This window comes from Herpailurus yagouaroundi, unplaced genomic scaffold (genome assembly GCF_014898765.1).
Source record: "Herpailurus yagouaroundi ecotype Mexico unplaced genomic scaffold, PumYag 140, whole genome shotgun sequence".
Lineage (NCBI taxonomy): Eukaryota > Metazoa > Chordata > Mammalia > Carnivora > Felidae > Herpailurus > Herpailurus yagouaroundi.
In genome coordinates this window covers 34,194,885-34,214,909 of record NW_024412395.1, presented here as the reverse complement: position 1 = coordinate 34,214,909, position 20,025 = coordinate 34,194,885, and the positions used below count along the sequence as shown (strand labels likewise).

Here is a 20,025-nt window from a genome sequence, read left to right as displayed (position 1 = left end):
TGCTAAATAGTAATAAGTTCTAAGGATAAAAATAAAGTAGGAAAGGGGATATGAAATTTTAGGGAGAAGTTAATTGAAATGAAAGACCCAGGAAGACTTTATTGAAATTGTGATTTTTGGGTGAAGATCTAAAGGCAGTGATTGAGTGAGTCAGGTGGCTATCTGGGAAGAGTATTCCAGGCAGAGGGAACAGCATTTGGCTTTGAAAACCAGAGAGGCTGAATTTTGCAAATTCTTACAATCAACAGGGCTTAAAACCTAGAACTTGAGAATTCACTGGGCTCATGGGAGAGCCAGGAGGATGAAAGGAAACTAAGTCTTTGCTCTTAAAGAGAGAGCACAACAGCCAGCCCATGGAAATATACTCTTGGAGGCAGGAGTATGCTAATGTGTCAAAGTATAATAAGTACACCAGTGTGGCTAGGGTACAGATGATGCTGGTGGAGGGAGTGAGGGGAGAAATAGGAGATGAGCTGGGGGGAGTTAGAAGAGGGAGCCAGATCATGATGGGTCTGGGGGTTGACTTTGGCTTTTCTTCTGAGATGGGAGGCTCTCACCTCCATCAATATACTGTTATTTTAAGAGTTCTTGTTTGTGCTTGAAGAATATTGATTACAAATTCTTGGTACTTTAAAACAGAAAAACAAAAAGAACCCTTTTAAGATTGTTCTGTAAGTGATCCCCATTCACTACAACAGGAATAGAATTTCAGAAAATGATGTGAATAGTTATTTGTGTACTATGTTTTACATGTAATTTCAACTTAAATGAACATCTTGATTCAATTAAATCTAATATTGTGTAACTTTTTTGGGGGACATCATGAGATACACTGAAGTTACTGAGCCTTAGGCAAGTAATAATCCTATTTATAATTGTTTGACAGTCAAATACATACTCAAAAACTATTTTTTATATTTTATAAATACTGTTAAGGATATGGCCTTAGAGTTGTGGCCCAAGAGCCTTCTTTTCAGGGAGTTTGCTTTTATACATTTAGGTTTTGTGGTATATAATACCTTCTAGTGGTTTTCTTTGCTGGGCATTTGTTCAAAAGGAGATTGAACAGCTGTGAATATATGTTTTCAGTATTTTTTTTTTAATTTTTTTTTAACGTTTTATTTATTTTTGAGACAGAGAGAGACACAGCATGAAAGGGGGGAGGGGCAGAGAGAGAGGGAGACACAGAATCGGAAACAGGCTCCAGGCTCCGAGCCATCAGCCCAGAGCCCGACGCGGGGCTCGAACTCACGGACCGCGAGATCATGACCTGGCTGAAGTCGGACGCTTAACCGACTGCGCCACCCAGGCGCCCCTGTTTTCAGTATTTTTAAAGCAACACAAAACATGAAAACAACTTGCCTTCACAATAACAGAACCTGAAAAAAATTTTTTGAGGGAGACCAGTTGTAAAGTATATTTCTAAAAAACTTCCTTTTCATAAAATGTTCTTTCCAGGGGTTCCTGGGTGGCTCAGTCAGTTGAGCATCCAACTTCCTCTCAGGTCATGATCTCCTGTTTGTGAGTTTGGGCACCATGTCTGGCTACTGCTGTCAGCACAGTTCCTACTTTGGATCCTCTGTCTCCAGCTCTCTGTGTCCCTCCCCCCTTCCCACTTGTGCTTTCCCTCTCTCAAAAGTAAATAAACATTTAAATAAATAAACAAGTAAATAGGGGCACCTGGGTGGCTCAGTCTGTTGAGCATTTGACTTCGGCTTAGGTCGGGATTTCCCAGTTTGTGGGTTCAAGACCCAAGCTGACAGCTCAGAGCCTGGAGACTGCTTGGGATTCTGTGTGCCTCTCTCTGCCCCTCCCCCCCTCACATTCTCTCTCTCTCTCTCTCTCTCTCTCTCTCTCTTTCAAAAATAAATGAATAAACATTAAAAAATTTTTTTTTAATTTAAAAAATAAATAACACATTCTTTCCAAAAATCTGAACTTGAATGTCATATTAAATAAAATACTGAATGTATACATATATGAACATTAGTACATTTGTTTTATTTTTAGAGAATGACATTGATATAAAGATCACCTTAAGTTGAAAGTAAGCATTACTTAAAAAGGAATCTCCCAAATCCACATATAAATATGACAAAGAAAAAAAATAGAGAGAAAAAATCTTTAAATACACTTGAGCAGGTATTAAATTGAAAATGTTCTAATAAAATAGAATTACTATTAGAATACTAAAGAATACTAAATTAGACATGCAAAAGGATGCTAAATTAAAGAAAACAGAAAATCAACTTGTTGGGTTTTTTTTTTTCTTTTAATGTTTATTTTTCAGAGACAGACATAGAGTGTGAGCAGGGGAAGAGCAGAGAGAGAGGGAGACACAGAATCCAAAGCAGGCTCCAGGCTCTGAGCTGTCCACACAGAGCCCAATGCGGGGCTCAAACTCACAAACCATGAGATTGTAACCTGAGTTGAAGTTGGATGCTTAACTGACTGAGCTACCCAGGCACACCAAGAAAATCAAGTTTTAAAAAATGCTTTACAAAGTCACTCAATAATTCACACACACACACACACACACACACACACACACACACACACAATCATCTATACATATTGTAGCTCTTCCTGTCCAATTATTTTTATAGATCTCAGAATATAACTGTAATGTGTTCTACCTCAGAAAGGTTTGTAAATGATTCAACCAGATCTCCAGAAGTCATTATAACCTGTCTCTGACCCTGTGTATCCTTCTTTCACTATACTATTGAGATATAGGAGAATCTAGATCAGTGGTAATAGATGGCATTTAATATCATTTTAAATATTTTAAAACCTGAATATTAATTTCAAGAAAATCTTAGAGAATTTTAATTCATCATCATCATCATCATAAATAATACCTTATATATTAGAGTACATTATACTTTTCAAATTTACTCATACTCTTCAATTTCCTATTAAATTCCAATTGAGACTTCCAAAGGAAACAAACTGAAAAATGGGGATTCAGATAAAGACCAATAAAACTTACAGAGGTGAGGAAAAGAGAGAGAAAGAAAGAAAGAAGAAAAGGAGAGAAAGAAAGAAAGAAAGAAAGAAAGAAAGAGAAAGAAAGAAAGAGAGAAAGAAAGCAAAAAAAGAAAGAGGAAAGAGGAACAAGGAAATGAAGAAAGAAAGAGGAGAGTGAAAAAAATTTCATGAACAAGAATGTAAAGAAATATTAGGTGTAGGCAGGAAAACATACAAACATAAGTGTTATACTAGTCTTAAATAATATTCAACTAAGTTAATTTCTCTAGAAAAATAGCTATCTTCTGTTTACTGTTTCTTCTTGTGTATGCTTTGTCATCTTGAGTTATACTTTAATTCCTCAAAGTCTAAGCCTGCATGAAACTGATTAGGAGGTGTATTAACTATCTATCACTGTCATAAAAAATTATAACACACTTAGTAGTTTAAAACAACACAAACTTACTATTTTACAGATCTGTAGTTCAGAAGTCCAACATGGGTCTTTTTGGATCAAAACCAAGGTGTCAGCAGTGATGCATTCATTCTGGAAGCTCTAGGGAAGAATCTCTTTCTTTGCCTTTTCCAGCTTCCAGAATCATTCACATTCCTTGGCTCATGGCTCCTTTCTTCCATCTTTGAAACCAGCGGCGTTATATCCCTCTCTTGTCCTATCTCTTTCTCTGATTCTTTTTCTTTTTAATGTTTATTCATTTTTGAGAGAGAGAGAGAAAGAGAGAGACAGAGTATGATCAGGGGAGGAGCAGAGAGAGAAAGGGAGACACAGAATCAGAAGCAGGCTCCAGGCTCTGAGCTATCAGCACACAGCCCGACACTGGGCTCAAACCCACAAATTTCAAGATCATGACCTGAGCCGAAGTTGGATGCCCAACCGACTGAGCCACCCAGGTGCCCCTGATTCTCTTTTTCTTATGCCTCCTTCATCCATTTTTAAGAATCTTTGTACCTCTGGCCAACCTGGATAATCTAGCATAATTTCCCTTTTTAAGGCCATTAACTTAATCCTATGGGCAAAGTCCTTTTTTGCCACATAAGGTAACATACTTATAGGTTCTGGGGATTAGGACAGAACATCTTGGGAAGGGGGAGCTATTCTGCCTGCCACAAAAGCTTATATTTAAAGTCCCATTCTCTGACCTCCTATCTCTCTGCTACATCCCCTCTCATCCTCTGACTCAGTCCTTTGTGTCCTTATGGGACCTTCACTTCATCGAGTCTGCCATTTCTTCACTGTCTCTCATTTCCTCAAAGTCCTCTCTTCCCTCATTATCAAACTAAATTCCATGAGTTATTATCACCACAGTCCTTCCTTTATGCACTCCCTACTCCCTTTCCTACCTTCTTTCTTACTTGCTCGACAAAAACCCTGCTCTGGTGACTCCAGCTTTCCCTCAATCTGTCTTTGTACTTTGTGTAACTGAAAACAACTAGAGGAAAACATAGCCTTGCTGGCCAGTCTCCTACTCGTCCATACCACAAACCTTGCATGGGCCTTTGCTTCTGCCTGGTATCTACATGCTATTTGTCTGGTCCATTCTCTTTCCCACTTTCCTGGAAGACCCTTTCATGCCTTCTCCTGCCTTCTCAAACCTCATACAGTTATTTCCAAATTCTCCTTCTTGGCTCATGACTTGACTCTTTCTCTACTGAGAAATGCAAAACAAGCAGAAGAGAGCCCTGCAGATTCCCACATATCTCTCTACAGGTCAACTTCTCTCTTCACACTCTACTTTCCTTCTAATGGATCTTTGGATTTAATCCAGGCCATCTCCTGCATATAACTCTATAACTCATATGACTAATAACTCTTAACCGAAATCTATCATTTCCTTCAATTGTGAATATAGGTAGTAAACCACAGTGGCAATACCTATGTTTTTGTCACAAGTAGACATCATAGGGATTTTTATACCACTAAACAGTTTTGCATCTACTTCAGAATATTATACACATATGTATCACTACTTTGAAATTATGATAGTTATTAGATGCACCAGTAGTTATTATTTATAGCATTAATATAGAAACACATGCATTAAGGTATCACAGATTTGATTTTAAAAATGATTTTGTAGGGGCGCCTGGGTGGCGCAGTCGGTTAAGCGTCCGACTTCAGCCAGGTCACGATCTCGCGGTCCGTGAGTTCGAGCCCCGCGTCGGGCTCTGGGCTGATGGCTCAGAGCCTGGAGCCTGTTTCTGATTCTGTGTCTCCCTCTCTCTCTGCCCCTCCCCCGTTCATGCTCTGTCTCTCTCTGTCCCAAAAATAAATAAATGTTGAAAAAAAATTTTTTTTTAAAAAAATAAATAAAAAAAATGATTTTGTAACTGTGTTTCAAAATAATTAGATTTCTTTGTACTCTGACTTTTTTTTAATGTTTATTATTTTTGAGAGAGTGCAAGTGCAGAAGGGGCAAAGAGAGAGGGACAGAGGATCCAAAGCAGGCTCTGCACTGACAGGCTGACAGCAGCAAGCCCCTTGTGGGGCTCAAACTCACAAACTGTGAGAGCATGACCTGAGCTGAAGTCAGACACTCAACCAACTGAGCCACCCAGGTGCCCCATGTACCTCTCTGAATTTTATGCATTTAAAAACATAACACTGAGAAGTGTTCATAGCTTTCAACTGTTAAAGGATTCATGACATAAAAGAGGGACTATAGAGGGACTGTCCATGTTCCTATCTAAAGCCAGTCCCTCCATTTCTGCACTAGAACCAGTCTCCTCTCATCCATGATGACAGATGTTTTCCTTTCACCTTTCCAGATCTATGCTTTAACTTCTTGCTTGGGGCCCAGGAGCTGATCTCTGTGGACAGCACCAACCAGGTTTCCTTGTATTCTGATTTATGCTTGTGTTCAGACAGTGGGAAGCACCAGCAGGACATAAAAGCCTAGGAGGAAGAAGAAGTTGGGGTATTTACCTGCAATCCCCTCGCAGAGTCCTGGGTTGGCAGAAGCTCTGTTTCAGCTTTATTTGGGTAATCCTTTTCCATCAAGGAAGCTCTCTCTTTGGATTCATAAAACCACCTCTGATTTTTCTCCTCCGGGGGGGGGGGGGGTCTTCTTCTGTGGTGGGCATCTAATGATTCACAATCCCCTGAGAACTTCCTGTAAGTCAGCCCACACTCCTGTGATAATCTCTGCAGTTTCCCAGGACCCTGACTACTACCCAGACTCAGAAAAATGGCCCCAGCATCTCTCCCTTCTCTAAGTTCATTATCATCAAGAAAGCCTTCTTTCAACCCAGTTCAACTCTGACAGCATCATTTCCTTGATAGCCAGACTCATCTTCTCCAGTGATCTCCTCTACCTCACTCTACAGGACACCCCAGGGGGCCTTTGTCTCCACCCTGCTCAGACTGCTCCTCAAGGTCACCAACAATCTTCAAGTTGCTAAACCCAATGGTTATTCTCAGCACTCATCTTTGTAAATCTACTGGCAACATTTAATACAGTTGATCACTCCCTCCTCCTTGATGTATTTTTCACTAGGCTTCTAGGACCCCAAGGGATTTTCCTTCTAATTCACCCTTTGTTCCTTCTCAGTCTTCTCTGCTGATCTTCCTCTTCCAAGGCTCAGTTCTTAAGCCTTTCTTTTTTTAAAATCTATACTCATTCCATTAGTGAGAGGCTAAGAGAAAAATTACCAGGTGTACTCACAACTGCAAAGAAAAGATCTTTCCCTTCCCCCGCCATTCCCGAAACCAGCCAGGGCACGCCAGGTCATAGTCTGACATAAAGGCGGCAACCAATCAAGTTCTGCTGAATGGTTTGAAATAAAGGCGGGAACCAATCGAGTTCTGCTGAGTGTTCAAATTTAAATGTCAACCTATAACAACTCTGTAACCTCAAAAAAATCCCTAACTTGTTTGTGCCTGTCTATAAAAGAAGCTGTAAGATCCTTGCTCGGGGCCTCTTGCGTCACCGGCAACAAGTGCGCGGAGGACCGGGTTCGAACCTGCAATAAATGACCCTTGCCGCTTGGCTTTGGCTCTGGACTCTGGTGGTTTGTTTTCAGGGGGTCTCTCGAATCGGGGCTTATCATTAGTAATTTTGTAGGCAACACTCTCTAATCTTTTTTTTTTTAAGTTTATTTATTTATTTTGAGAGACAGAGAGAGAGTGGGAGCAGGGGAGGGACAGACAGAAAGGGAGAGAGAGGTGCCAAGCAGGCTCTGTGCTGTCAGTGCAGAGCCCAGACATGGGGCTCGACCCTATGAACCACAAGATCATGACCTGAGCTGAAATCAAGAGTCAGTCGCTTAACTGACTGAGACACCCAGGTGCCCCAACACTCTGTAATTTTTTTCTAACATGTAGTTTACTAATTTACCATGTTCTTTGTTTAAGTTTATTTTGAGAGAGAGAGAGAGCATGCGCATGTGAGTGCACTCACATGCTAGATCATGGGAGGGGCAGAGAGAGGGAGAAAGAGAGAATCCCAAGCAGGCCCAGCACAGTTAGTGTGGAGCCCAACCCAGGGCTCCAAGTCATGAACCAAAAGATCATGAACTGACCCAAAATCAAGAGTCAGACACCAAACCAACTGAGCCACCCAGGTACCCCTGAGAAGAAAAGCTAGTAAAAACAAGATAAAAGGGGCCAGCCAGATGTCCGAAGCTGGATACTCCCCTTATATGCTTTTGGCTTCTGTAATCTTGCTTTCCTCCTGTGTCCACCAACTGCCCACCTAGCACCACTGATTAGTGCCCCCTCCCCCCCCTTTTTTTTGTCTCTCAACCCCTTACCATCCCAACCATAAAAGGAGGCTGATGCCAAGGTTCAGGGCTCAGCCTTTGGAGGTGACTCCGCTGGGCTGGTCCTGGTGGGCAATAAACGTTTTATCCTGGTTCCTGAGTGCACGTGGCTCGTCTCTTCCTGGGCACCGAGTATTTATTATAACACCCCTACTAATTTATCATGTTTAATTATTGTCTCTCTCCTCCCACCAGAACATAAGCTCCCCATACCTGAGAATTTTTGTTCATTTGGTTCTTGAGTGTTTCCCAAGTGTCCAGAACAATGCCAGGCACATCTATTTCTGCTGAGTTTAATTGGACGGTAACCATTACCTCTCATATAAAGGGTAACAACTATGACTTTTTCCTTCTAAAACAGCAAAGCCATAAAGCAACAAAAATAAAATATTAATGAATAAATATATAAACTTGTAATGGGAATATCCATTATAAATATAAAGACAAGAGACTGCAGCAATATCAGTATGATAGGAAATAAAATTTAACCTTTAATACATTAAAAAACATTATATAAATCAAACTTCACACAAAATTAAATTGCAACATATAGGAGAGACGTGAAAGTACATATCCAATATGTAATGATTTCTTATAAATCAATAAAAGATTGTGTAAGTAAAACAATGGATGAAAGACATGAAAAATTAAAAAAAAATTGATCAAAAATATATAAACCAACCATCAATCTCACTGCAAATTGAAACCATAATGATATGTCACTTTTGCCCATAAAAAAGAAAATTCTATTTTTTTAAAGCTGTACATTTATTTTATTTTATTTTTTTAAAGTAAATTCCACCCTCAGCATGGGGCTCGAACTCACAACCCCAAGATCATGAGTCATATGCTCTACCAACTGAACCAGCCAGGGACTTGAAGAAAATCCTATTTTAATTAATATCTGAGCCAGTAATTCTACCTCTAGGACCCTATCCCCAATAATTAGAGAGCTGTATAAATACACATGTTCAATGATATTTATTGCAGCAATATTTATGAAAGCAACTTAAAATTCCCACAAAGCAGATAGGCTTAAATAAAGTATGGAATAATCATACCACAGATTATTTTACAGCTGTTCAAAATTATGTTATTGCAGAAAAATCAATGATATGGGAAAATGCTTAAGCCATAAAGTTCAAGTTTAAAAAAACCAAAATATTAAAACTGTACATGGAGCAGGATTCCAAAATTTCAAATACAAATACAAATACATATAGATACATATATACATATACCACAAATTGAAAAATAACTAAAAGAAAAATATACAAATGTTAATATTTGTTATTTTTATGCAGTGGGATTATAAGATATTTTATTTTTTCATTTAAAATTTCTGTATTTTCCAATTTTCCCCAAATTATCAGTTATTGCCTTTCACATTTAGAAAAATAATAAATAAATGCTACCACTAATAATATAAAAGTGAGATCAAAGGGGTTCCAAAAGATACAAACATCAACACTTGAGTGTCCTTATTTGTTTTATAAATGGCTAAATCTCCCAGCTAAAAAGTTTTTATTTCCAGTAGAAGCAGTACTTGTGTTTTTTCCTTGACTGGATTTGGATAGAGGATCCACAGCAGCATACTTGATTTGGAAACCTCCCGCTGTCACTGAAGCGTCACTTAGAAACTTCAAGGTCATGACATTTCCTGGTGAGACAGGGGAGTGCAAAAGAACAAAGATGTTACTCTACTTTGATTTGGCTGACAGTCCAAGGACTCATCATTCTTATAGCAGAACATAAAAATTCATGAACCAGACTCCCAGGATTCAGAGCTGGATTCTGAAGACGTGGAATCTGTGCTTCCTTCCATTGTCAAGTACAGCAGAGTGGGAGACTTCTCTATTTCCTCCTCTGGCCCTTCAATCTGTCCTACAGGAAATCTTGCCTATTCTGTTTTTAAAAGTATTCTTTTTGTTTTTAATTTTTTAAAATATTTATTCATTTTTGAGAGTGAGAGAGACACAGCATGAGCGGGGGAGGGGCAGAGAGAGAGGGAGACATAGAATCCGAAGCAGGCTCCAGGCTCTGAGCTGCCAGCACAGGGCCTGACGCAGGGCTGGAACTCACGGAGTGCGAGATCATGACCTGAGCTGAAGTCAGACAGCTTAACCGACTGAGCCACCCAGGCGCCCCAAAAGTATTCTTTATAGAAGGAACATCCACTGAATTACAGGAGAGTGGCAGGCAGTTTAAACCAGTGAGGTATGGATGGATTATTTATAAGTGATATCAGGGCAACAAGCTTTCCATTGTAAGAAACAAAGCCACAACACTAACTCCCTACTTTACACAGAATACCTAAATACATTTTGCCTGCATTAAAGACCAAAATGTGCTAAAAGGGAAAATTTATTATATAAAGTAAAATATAGGTATGTTTTTCTTTTTGGGGAGGTAAAGGCCTTCTTCATCCACATCACAAATCCAGAATTCATTCCAAAAAAACCCACATAAATTTAATTGTTTGCCAAGCACAGCTTTAAGTGTGTTTCATCTATTAATTCATTTATTCCCCACCACATCATGAGGTGGATATTAAAATTTTTATGTTACAGGTGAAATTGAGGCATAGAGAGCTTGAGTTGTCCAAAGCTACAACAAAGCTAATGTGGCACAACCGGGTTTGAGCCCAGGCAGTCTCTGCCCTGGTCAGTTCATGCTCTGATCCACTACACTTTTCTCAGACTTGGAAGAGTTGCCTAAACTAAAAACAAACAAAGAGAACACATTTTACAGATTACTCAACTAGTTGATATACAAATTGGCAACTGTAGGCCTAGTGCCAGCTTGGCAACGTCTATCAACATTTAAAATGGAATCACTTGTGACCCCAAATTTTCACTTCTAGGAATCTCTTAAAAAAAAGCAAAAAGGGGCGTCTGGGTGGCTCAGTCGGTTGAGCGTCCGACTTCGGCTCAGGTCACGATCTCGCGGTCCACGAGTTCGAGCCCCGCGTCGGGCTCTGGGCTAATGGCTCAGAGCCTGGAGCCTGCTTCCGATTCTGTGTCTCCCTCTCTCTCTGCCCCTCCCCCGTTCATGCTCTGTCTCTCTCTGTCTCAAAAATAAATAAATGTTAAAAAAAAAAGAAAAAAATAAAAATAAAAATAAAAAAAGCAAAAAAAAAAACCAAAAAAACAAACAAACAAAAAAACCCCAGCACCACAAAGTAGAGGTTTAAAAATATACAGTGACGGGGCGCCTGGGTGGCGCAGTCGGTTAAGCGTCCGACTTCAGCCAGGTCACGATCTCGCGGTCCGTGGGTTCGAGCCCCGCGTCAGGCTCTGGGCTGATGGCTCAGAGCCTGGAGCCTGTTTCCAATTCTGTGTCTCCCTCTCTCTCTGCCCCTCCCCCGTTCATGCTCTGTCTCTCTCTGTCCCAAAAATAAATAAAAGTTGAAAAAATTAAAAAAAAATAAAAATATACAGTGAAACGTTAGTGAAAGGAAAAAAAAAAGAAACAACCATCTGTAGGATGTTAAATATTGGTACATGACAAATTATGTATGGCACATCCATACAGTGACATACTAGGCAATTATTAAAATGAATTTGAATGATCTACATATTATATGGTGACTTGGAAATACTTCCATGGTGTGTGTGTATATAATGTTTATTTAATACAGGAAAACACCTGGAAGAATGGCTAATGTCTTTCTTGGGTGGGGACAGACGAGGAGAGTGGGTGTACTCTTACTTTATATACCTTTTATTAAAGTGATATAGTTTACGGCTAGTTCTTAGTTCATTCATTTTCTGTTTTTGTTTTTTAATATTAATATTCTGGAGTGAACAAGGATATATTTAAGAAGAAAACCAAGTCAGGGGCACCTGAGTGGTTCAGTCAGTTAAGCCTCTGACTTCGGTTCAGGTCATGATCTCATGGTTTGTGAGTTTGAACCCTGCATTGGGCTCTGTGCTGGACAGCTCAGAACCTAGAGCCTGCTTCACATTTTGTGTCTCCCTCTCTCTCTGCCCCCCCGCCCCCAAACTCTGTCTCAAAAATAAATGAACATTAAAAAAAATTTTTTTTAATACAGAAAACTAGATCAAATGTTAACAGCATTATACTTGACTGACAGGATTATACTTCAAATGTATTTTAAATGTTTTTCTGTTATTTGGTATCAATATCCTGCTCTTGCTGTTTTGCTAAATCTTTGGCTGTTTTGTTTCACTGTTCTCTCTGTGCGTTCATTTGTTTCTCTCTGAATCATAAATTGTGTGTTGTTTTCAGTTTCTTGCAGTTATGCTAGAAAAATACTGTTTTGTTTACATTTGCAGTAAGTGTAGTCTGTTTTAGACAAAACAAGAAAAATGTCAAGTTTCAGGCATTTGACTCTCCCTGTTTAGTTTTTTTTTTCTTTTTTAAGAATAGGATTCTCCTCTCCCAACTACCTCCTACAGCTCATGTCTTCTTTTAACTTTCTGTTAACGTAAAATATGACCTCAAGAAAAGAATGAGACAAATAGTTTAATAGTTTGCCCTGACCAGGGAAATTGTAACGTAGAGAATGAATGAATAACATTTAAGTATTAATCATTCAAGAATTGAATAAGAAGTTCCATCTTTTGTAATAATGACGCATAAATGAGAATTTCATGCACCTCAAGGCTAGGGTGTGGGAGTAATTGAGCTAGTGGTGTCTGAGCTTAAGGACTACTTAGAAATTGTAATTCAGTGTATTTTGTTGTTTTTAGTTGCAGAAACATTGTGATAATTTTATAACTTGGAGGAAAAATAGAACAAGTAAGAATGCCAACTACTAGTGCTGGGGATGGAAATAACAAGAAAAAAATAAAAATATCTAAGAAACTAAAGGTTTTCAGCCAGAAAATAGCAATTTGGGTCAATGGCAGTGGAATTGCTTATTGAACTAAATATATACGACTATACTTGAGGTATATTGCTTGGAACAAAGTCACAAATAATTTGCAGGAGTTAAAAAGATTTGGAACACATTGCCTACCATAGCTCGCCTTTTGACATTTACTTTGCATAATTAGCATATTAAAAGCTCTCTGACATCTTCCATTAAAGAGATTTGTTTAACATTGGTTTAACCCAATGTTTCCCAAATTTACTTGACCTTAGAGTTCTTTTCTCATGCAACACCTATTAAAAATATCTCCTAGAACTGTGTTCTTTACAACACTGTACTAAGATAAAAATGCAGTTAGTATGATACAAAATTTTTTTCAGTGACAGAAGGTGTTTTTTTTTTTTTGACAGAAGGTATTTTTAACAGCTTTAATGCTTTTGAGAATACTTTTCAATCCTTTATTGATGAAACATTTTGGTGTATTACCTCATTTTATGGAAATCATAACCTACAGCAGTTTTCAGGGATTTGCAGATTCGAGACTATCTCAGACTGCATTCCTCCACATAACAAGAGTCTACACATTTTTAGTGTAAGGTGGCATAAGGCTTTAAGAAGAGACAAACTCTGCATTTTACAAGCTAGCAGGCTACATCTGTCCCAATTGTCTTCTCAACTTTAAAAAGAAAATAGTAGTAACTACTGAGTTCTTAATTTTCTGTGACACTATGGGAAAACAAACCATAGTCTTACACCTCACTTTAGAGCCATTACCTGTACTAATGATGTCTTCTGGAAGCTCATCTCCACAGTATCTGAAAGGGAATTTTAAAAAAAGAGAAGTCACACAAATACATATTACACAGCTATTGCAAGTGGCTCTGACCTATAATTAGAGTGCTTTATTTTTCCTAAGTAATGGCTCACTTTCCTATTATTTTATATATTTTTTTATATTGTTTTGGGTTTTTTTTTTTTAACTTGAAATTGTAAGAGAGAAGAGTTAAAAAAAAGTTTGCTGTTTGAAATAACCTCACAGTGTTGAGATTCTTTTTTTTTTCTTTTTAAATTTTTTTTTAACATTTATTTATTTTTGAGACAGAGAGAGACAGAGCATGAACGGGGGAGGGGCAGAGAGAGAGGGAGACACAGAATCGGAAGCAGGCTCCAGGCTCTGAGCCATCAGCCCAGAGCCCGACGCGGGGCTTGAACTCGCGGACCGCGAGATCGTGACCTGAGCCGAAGTCAGACGCTCAACCGACTGAGCCACCCAGGCGCCCCTGTTGAGATTCTTAAAAAAAGAACATGTGGCATTTCTACTCTGTGTACTTGCAGAATTATTTGTGTAGTAGACAACTTGAATGTATTTGGAAAAATTTTTAATTTGTTTCTGATTAATCCGGTAAAGCTTTCTTCACAGTTAAAGAGGAATAGGTATATGGCTGATAGTATTAATATTCTGAATTCTAGTGTAGACTGATTTAAATGTGGAAAATTATGTTGGACCTTGTAAGAGGGATTGATTTTTATCTGAATCATGACTTGAAAGGAATTTCCTTGCACATTATATAAAAGGGATGGATTTATCACATAATATAAATACAATAAATGACAAATTAGTCTATTGAAAACCTTTTATTTTTTTTATATTAAAAAAATTTTTTTTAACATTTTATTTATTTTTGAGACAGGGAGAGACAGAGCATGAATGGGGGAGGGTCAGAGAGAGGGAGACACAGAATCTGAAACAGGCTCCAGGCTCTGAGCTGTCAGCACAGAGCCCAACGCAGGGCTCTAACTCACTAACCGCAAGATCACGACCTGAGCTGAAGTTGGCCGCTTAACCGACTGAGCCACCCAGGCACCCCAATTGAAAACCTTTTAAAAAATAGTATGTGATTGTATCTAGGGCTGTAATTGATTTCTGAAACTAGGTTTAGAATAAAAATATCATCTTGATTCTCAAGGTAGGATGTCCATTCTTTCAATAAATACTTAGCTCTTAATTTCCCCAACCCTGCTTCATATCTTCTTCAACCTATTTTTTAAAAACTATTTGTATTTTTTCTATCACAGTGGTCTGTCAGCCAAAGAGCAAAACAAAACAAAACAAAAACAATTTCCCTCCAAAAATTGTTGTTCATTTATGCAAGAAATGCTTGGTTTTTCTTTGTATTTCAGTTACAATTCACGTCACAGCAAACTACTGAGTCTGTCATTTTTAATTGTCCTCACTACCATTTTCTTTCATTAAATTACTGTCATGGATAATAGAAAATTGATCACTGATAGTCTATTGATAATGGATAGTCCAAGATATGCATTATGAAGTGGGGGCTATATAAATAAAAGATATAATTATATACTTTTTGATTTGTAATATTTTGTGAGACATTCAAAGTTTAAACTATATTGATGATTTAGGATGGGAACACAGAAATATTGTGTCCCAGCAAATATTGTCTCCCTTGAAAAATCACGGGAGAAATACTGAGGAAAGGAGCACGTGTTTCTTATGGCAAAGAAAGCTATTTTAAAGCATATTTCCATTGTACTTCTAAGTAAATTGTACGAGATTAGGGGCTGTACTTCGCCTATTCTTACATTCATAATGCTTAACACAATGCTTTGTACACAGAAGAAAGAAAATAATTACTGAATTTATCATTATTTTTAGGAGGTTGATAGAAATTAGAATACTTGAAACTTTCTCAGTTCACATGTGTCTTCTTCCTTCTGTTGTTAATTAAATCTTGAGGTCTTTTTAGATAGACTGTTTAATTCTTACTGCTGATTACTTAACAGTACTCAAAAGGCAGCTATCACTATTTCAAAAATATGAACATGTAGCAGCTGACTGGCTTAACGTGCTAAGAAAAATCTTTGCTAAAAAAAGATATGGTGTTGAGGTGCCTGGGTGGCTCAGTTAGTTGAGTGTCTGACTCTGGATTTCTGCTCGGGTCATGGTCTCACAGCTCATGAGTTGAGCCCCTCATCTGGTTCTGCGGAACCTGCTTGGGATTCTCTCGCTCACTCTCACTCTCTGTCTCTGCCCCTCCCACCACTCTTGCAAGCCCACGTGTGTGTTCCCTCTCTTTCTCTGACTGTCTCTCTCTCAAATATATAAACTTAAAAAAAATAAAGCACAATTTTTAAAGGATATGGTGTTGCAGGGGAGAAAAAATACTGGAAAATCAATAACTGTGGGGACAGGTAAAGAAAATTAAAGAACCATCAAACAAAATATTGGATGTATTTTTAACTTTTTATATGGGGAAACACATACCTTCCCACAAAGCCATGGACATCATCGTAACTGTCATATATTTCAACATAGTCAGCCAAGCAAGCTGGGTCATCTTCAAGGTCAAAGTCCAAAAAGCTCAGGTGAATACGCTGACCATAGTTGAGTCTAATGTGCCAGTAGCAGATCTGGTTATCATCATACTCATTTGGGAAGCCTGGAGATTTAAAAATTCGCTTTGGATCTGTAAAGACACCACCACACTCTTTTGCTGAAGTGGATAAAAAAAAAAGAAAAGAAAGAAAGAAAGCATTAGAAAAAATATTATCCCTATTTTAAACGGATATGCACTTCTTAGTGCCTATTTATTGCTTTTAATGAAATATTAAATACGTATACTTGTAGTTAGAGAATAAATGAATTTTTTCATTATTCATTGCTAAATTTTCTCAAATGAATTTAGACTGAATTTTTTAAAAAAAGTAAAACAGCAAGAAAAAACAGCAATTTAATTGTGCTCTTGTTTACTTTTTTCCTTTTTATCTTTTCAGCTTAGAATGTGCAGGTCTCATGTGTATATATTTTGATGAATACATATGCCAATTTTACCAACAGCCCAATCAAGATGGCTGGGATTTTGTCCCGTGGTGTCAACACTGTGTCTTCAAGACTCTTGAACATTTAGAATAATGAGTCCAATAAATTCTGTTTGGAAAATCATTATAGAATTTCAGGATCACAAGGGACCTTGGAGGTCACTGTAATTCAGTTAAAAAGAATAATTTACAATCATTCTATACTCCTTTTACTGGCTTTAAACTAACACCTTGATCCTAATATTTGAGGATTTGATGGAGATATTAATGTTTGGTTTTTTCAAGTAATTTATCATTTTCTGGATTACTGTCATCCTTATAACCTGGATGAGAACAAACAGACCAGCAACCTCTGCCAGTGATTTTATAGTGTGACCTTGAGGGAAAGGTATGGAAAGGCCCTGGTTAATTTTAATTTCAGATCAAATAAGTGTCTTGTGTCCTGAAAAAAAGTACAGTCTGGAAACTCAAAAATTACACGAGTGGTGGTGGTGGTGGTGACTGTGAGGAGCGTTCGAAGATATCTTTCATTATATCAGTTAGAGACTTTTTCCAAGAATGTTATCCTTTAAAACAACTATTAAAAAAAAAAATGGGTTAGAATCCTGAATACCATAGAAGGTAAGGAAGCTTATCTCCCCAAGGACCCAACAGAATCTTAGAAAGACAGGGGAATGACAAAAGAAAGAAGGTCAAGGATCCAGTCTGAGCTCTGTGACCACTGGATACTTCAGTTTCTTCATTGCTAAGGTAAATATAATCATGTCTCTCCTATTACCTACTTCACAGGATTATTCTTAGGATAGTAACACAGAAGATAACTTAAGAGTGTTACATAAAATGTAAGCTGTTCTTATTGTAATATTAAATATTATATAATACATAGCTCATATGTGTACATAAGCATGTACAGTGCCAGCTTTTGGAGTGACTTGCCCTGTCCCCTACCATCCTATCTTTATTGTCCCTACCATTAGATTAGGAAAGAATTCAAATATTGAACAATTTGTCTATTTAGCCCTATCTATCAGCTCTACATTTTATTGATTAATTGATAATCATTGCTTTATTTTTATGATATGGTTATGATTTTTTCCTTCCAGTTATTTTTCAGCGAACTGTTCTTCCCTCAGTGCTAGTTCAGGCGGTTCCCAGTCCCCTTCAGGCTCACCACATCCTAAAAACTCAGCCTGTCACCGAGTCCAAAAGTAAGCTGAGAATTGAGTAAGAACAAGTGTCTCAGGATTCTGTACAAATATTCCCAGAGTAAAAAGGATTCAGCCTCTATGAGAAACAAAAGCAATTTATAAAAATTTGTAAGTTAAGGTGGCGTTTGTATAAAAGGGCAAGGAAATACTGTAGGAAACTTCCAATTGGCACTTCTTTATCTCCCCTAGATCTTGACGCGTGGAAATGATTGAATAGATGTTCAGAGATCCCAAAGTTTATCAAGCAAAGAAAGAATCGGAACATACTTGGAAATAAAAGTTACTCTTAAGAGTAAACAGAAAGTTGCTTGTATGAATATACTGAAGAAAAAGGAAGAGAGGAAAAGGGAAGGAAAAGAAGATATATGAACTATTAATAATGCCTGAATATAGAACTAAATATAAAATAGATTTAATGTATGTCAAAGTGATTTGAAAATTATAGTCCTACATAAATGCACTGTAAGTGTTTATTCATATTTGGTCTTGAGTGGAAATAGATGATGGCTCTAGGCAAAATTCTTTTCTACTTAGAATACACATTATTTTAAGATAAAGATTAGTTACAAACATGAGAAACTATTTTCCAATGGTTAATATCATTATATAATAGATTCTATAATAATATGCTAGAACTTCACTATAACTTATTGTAACTTTACTATAGGGACTTTCTTATAAGGTAGATCCAAATAAGGCAACACCTGAGGGTGTTTGTGACCCTAAATGTGAGACAGATGGTAACACATTATAATTCTTCGTAGTATAGTCCTGGGGAAAATATATCCAAAAAGAACAATCTATTTTTTCTCCAAGAACATGAATAAAGAATAGCTCTTTAGAGTAATTTTGTTGAATTAATTTTCTCTTTAAAAATTTCCTAGCTACAGTTAACCATGGGAAAAAATATGAATAAAAATATACTGTATAATAATAACTAATATATCCAGTATATAATTGAGAAAACAAATCACAGAATAAGAGTTGCTTAGTTTGGTAGTTTAAGAATTTATGCACAAAAAGAAATTAGGGGAAGGGGTGCCTGGGTGGCTCAGTCAGTTACGCATCAGACTTCAGCTCCGGTCATGATCTCACAGTTTGTGAGTTTGAGCCCCACGTCAGGCTCTGTGCTGACAGCTCGGAGCCTGGAGCCTGCTTCAGATTCTGTGTCTCCCTCTCTCTGCCCCTTCCCTGATTGTGCTGTCTCTTTCTCTCTCTCTCTCTCTCTCTCTCTCTCTCTCTCTCTCTCTCTCTTTCTCTCTCAAAAATTGATAAGGATTTAAAAAAAAAAAAAAAAAAGAAATTAGGGAAAGAGTTTGTCTCCTTTTTCCCCATTCTATCAAAGAGGTAATTTTGAACAGTTAACATTTGTAGCATCGCTTTGTTGTGTTAGCTAATTAACCGTGACAAGTTTATAACCTGCTTCTCTCCCGTTCCCCAAACCACCCCCCCCCCCAGCCCACCGCTTTGTGATTGGGAATAGAAAAAGATGTAGCATAGAAAAGGCCTGAATCCGTGATACAAGCTACCTGTTAATTATTAGATATCTGAATTGGCGTAAGTTATTAGACTTTGAATTTCCTAATTTCTAAAATGGGTATAACAGTAGCTTCTTGCAGAATTGTTGCATTATGTGACAGTGTAGATGAGGAAGGAGCATGAGTCAGTATCTGGCATGGCATAATCATTCTGTGAATTGTTGTTATTATTATTTTTTTAAATGTTTATTTCTGAGAAAGAGAGGGTACAAGTGGGGGAGGAGCAGAGAGAGGGGAGACAGAGGATCCAAAGCAGACTCTGCATTGACAGCAGACAACCCAATGTGGATCATGACCTGAGCCGAAGTCAATCGCATAGCCGACTGAGCCACCCAGATGCCCCTGAATGGTTGTTATTATTAATAATTATCATCGCTAGGTTGATTTATCTCTGGGAGAAGGAGCCATTATTTTTTAACATCTCTGTTGTTGTTAACGTGTCAACTGTTTTTGTGAAGTATAAAATTATTATTTTTAACAAACCATGTGGGTTGTAGCAATAGGCATCCCATCTTTCACTCCTATTAAGACGGACTCCATAATCGATAATGCCAGTTTTTCCAAATCCACAGTTGGGCCCGGGTTTCACAATGGGATATCCAACTCTGCCCTTGGCCATCCACCCAGCAGCACAGACATGAAATCCTGCAAGAGAAGGAAAAGGTTATAGGCCTAAAGGGTAAATTTCCTCAGCTGCGTGAAGGTCAGCTTAATAAAAATAGCCGCTTCTCAACTGCCCAAATCCAGTTATGGAAAAGGAGAAAAATTGTTTCCTTCCTTCCTTTTTCTTTTTCTTTCTTTTCTTTTCCTTTCTTTTCTTTTCTTTTCTTTTCTTTTCTTTTCTTTTCTTTTCTTT

At 37.8% G+C, this 20,025-nt stretch overlaps 1 protein-coding gene across 1 annotated transcript in view; it reads right to left on the bottom strand.

Moving 5' to 3' along the window:
• Positions 1 to 9,060: 9,060 nt before the first annotated feature.
• TNFAIP6 (TNF alpha induced protein 6) overlaps positions 9,061 to 20,025 on the bottom strand; it is a 17,587-nt gene continuing 6,622 nt past the window's right edge. Inside the window, exons 3-6 of the mRNA XM_040475032.1 lie at positions 19,653 to 19,814; positions 15,870 to 16,098; positions 13,358 to 13,398; positions 9,061 to 9,406 (exon numbers count right to left, since the gene is read on the bottom strand). Of these exons, the coding sequence (XP_040330966.1) occupies positions 9,237 to 9,406; positions 13,358 to 13,398; positions 15,870 to 16,098; positions 19,653 to 19,814 (602 nt within the window). The 3' untranslated portion in view covers positions 9,061 to 9,236. The remainder of the gene's footprint in view (positions 9,407 to 13,357; positions 13,399 to 15,869; positions 16,099 to 19,652; positions 19,815 to 20,025) is intronic.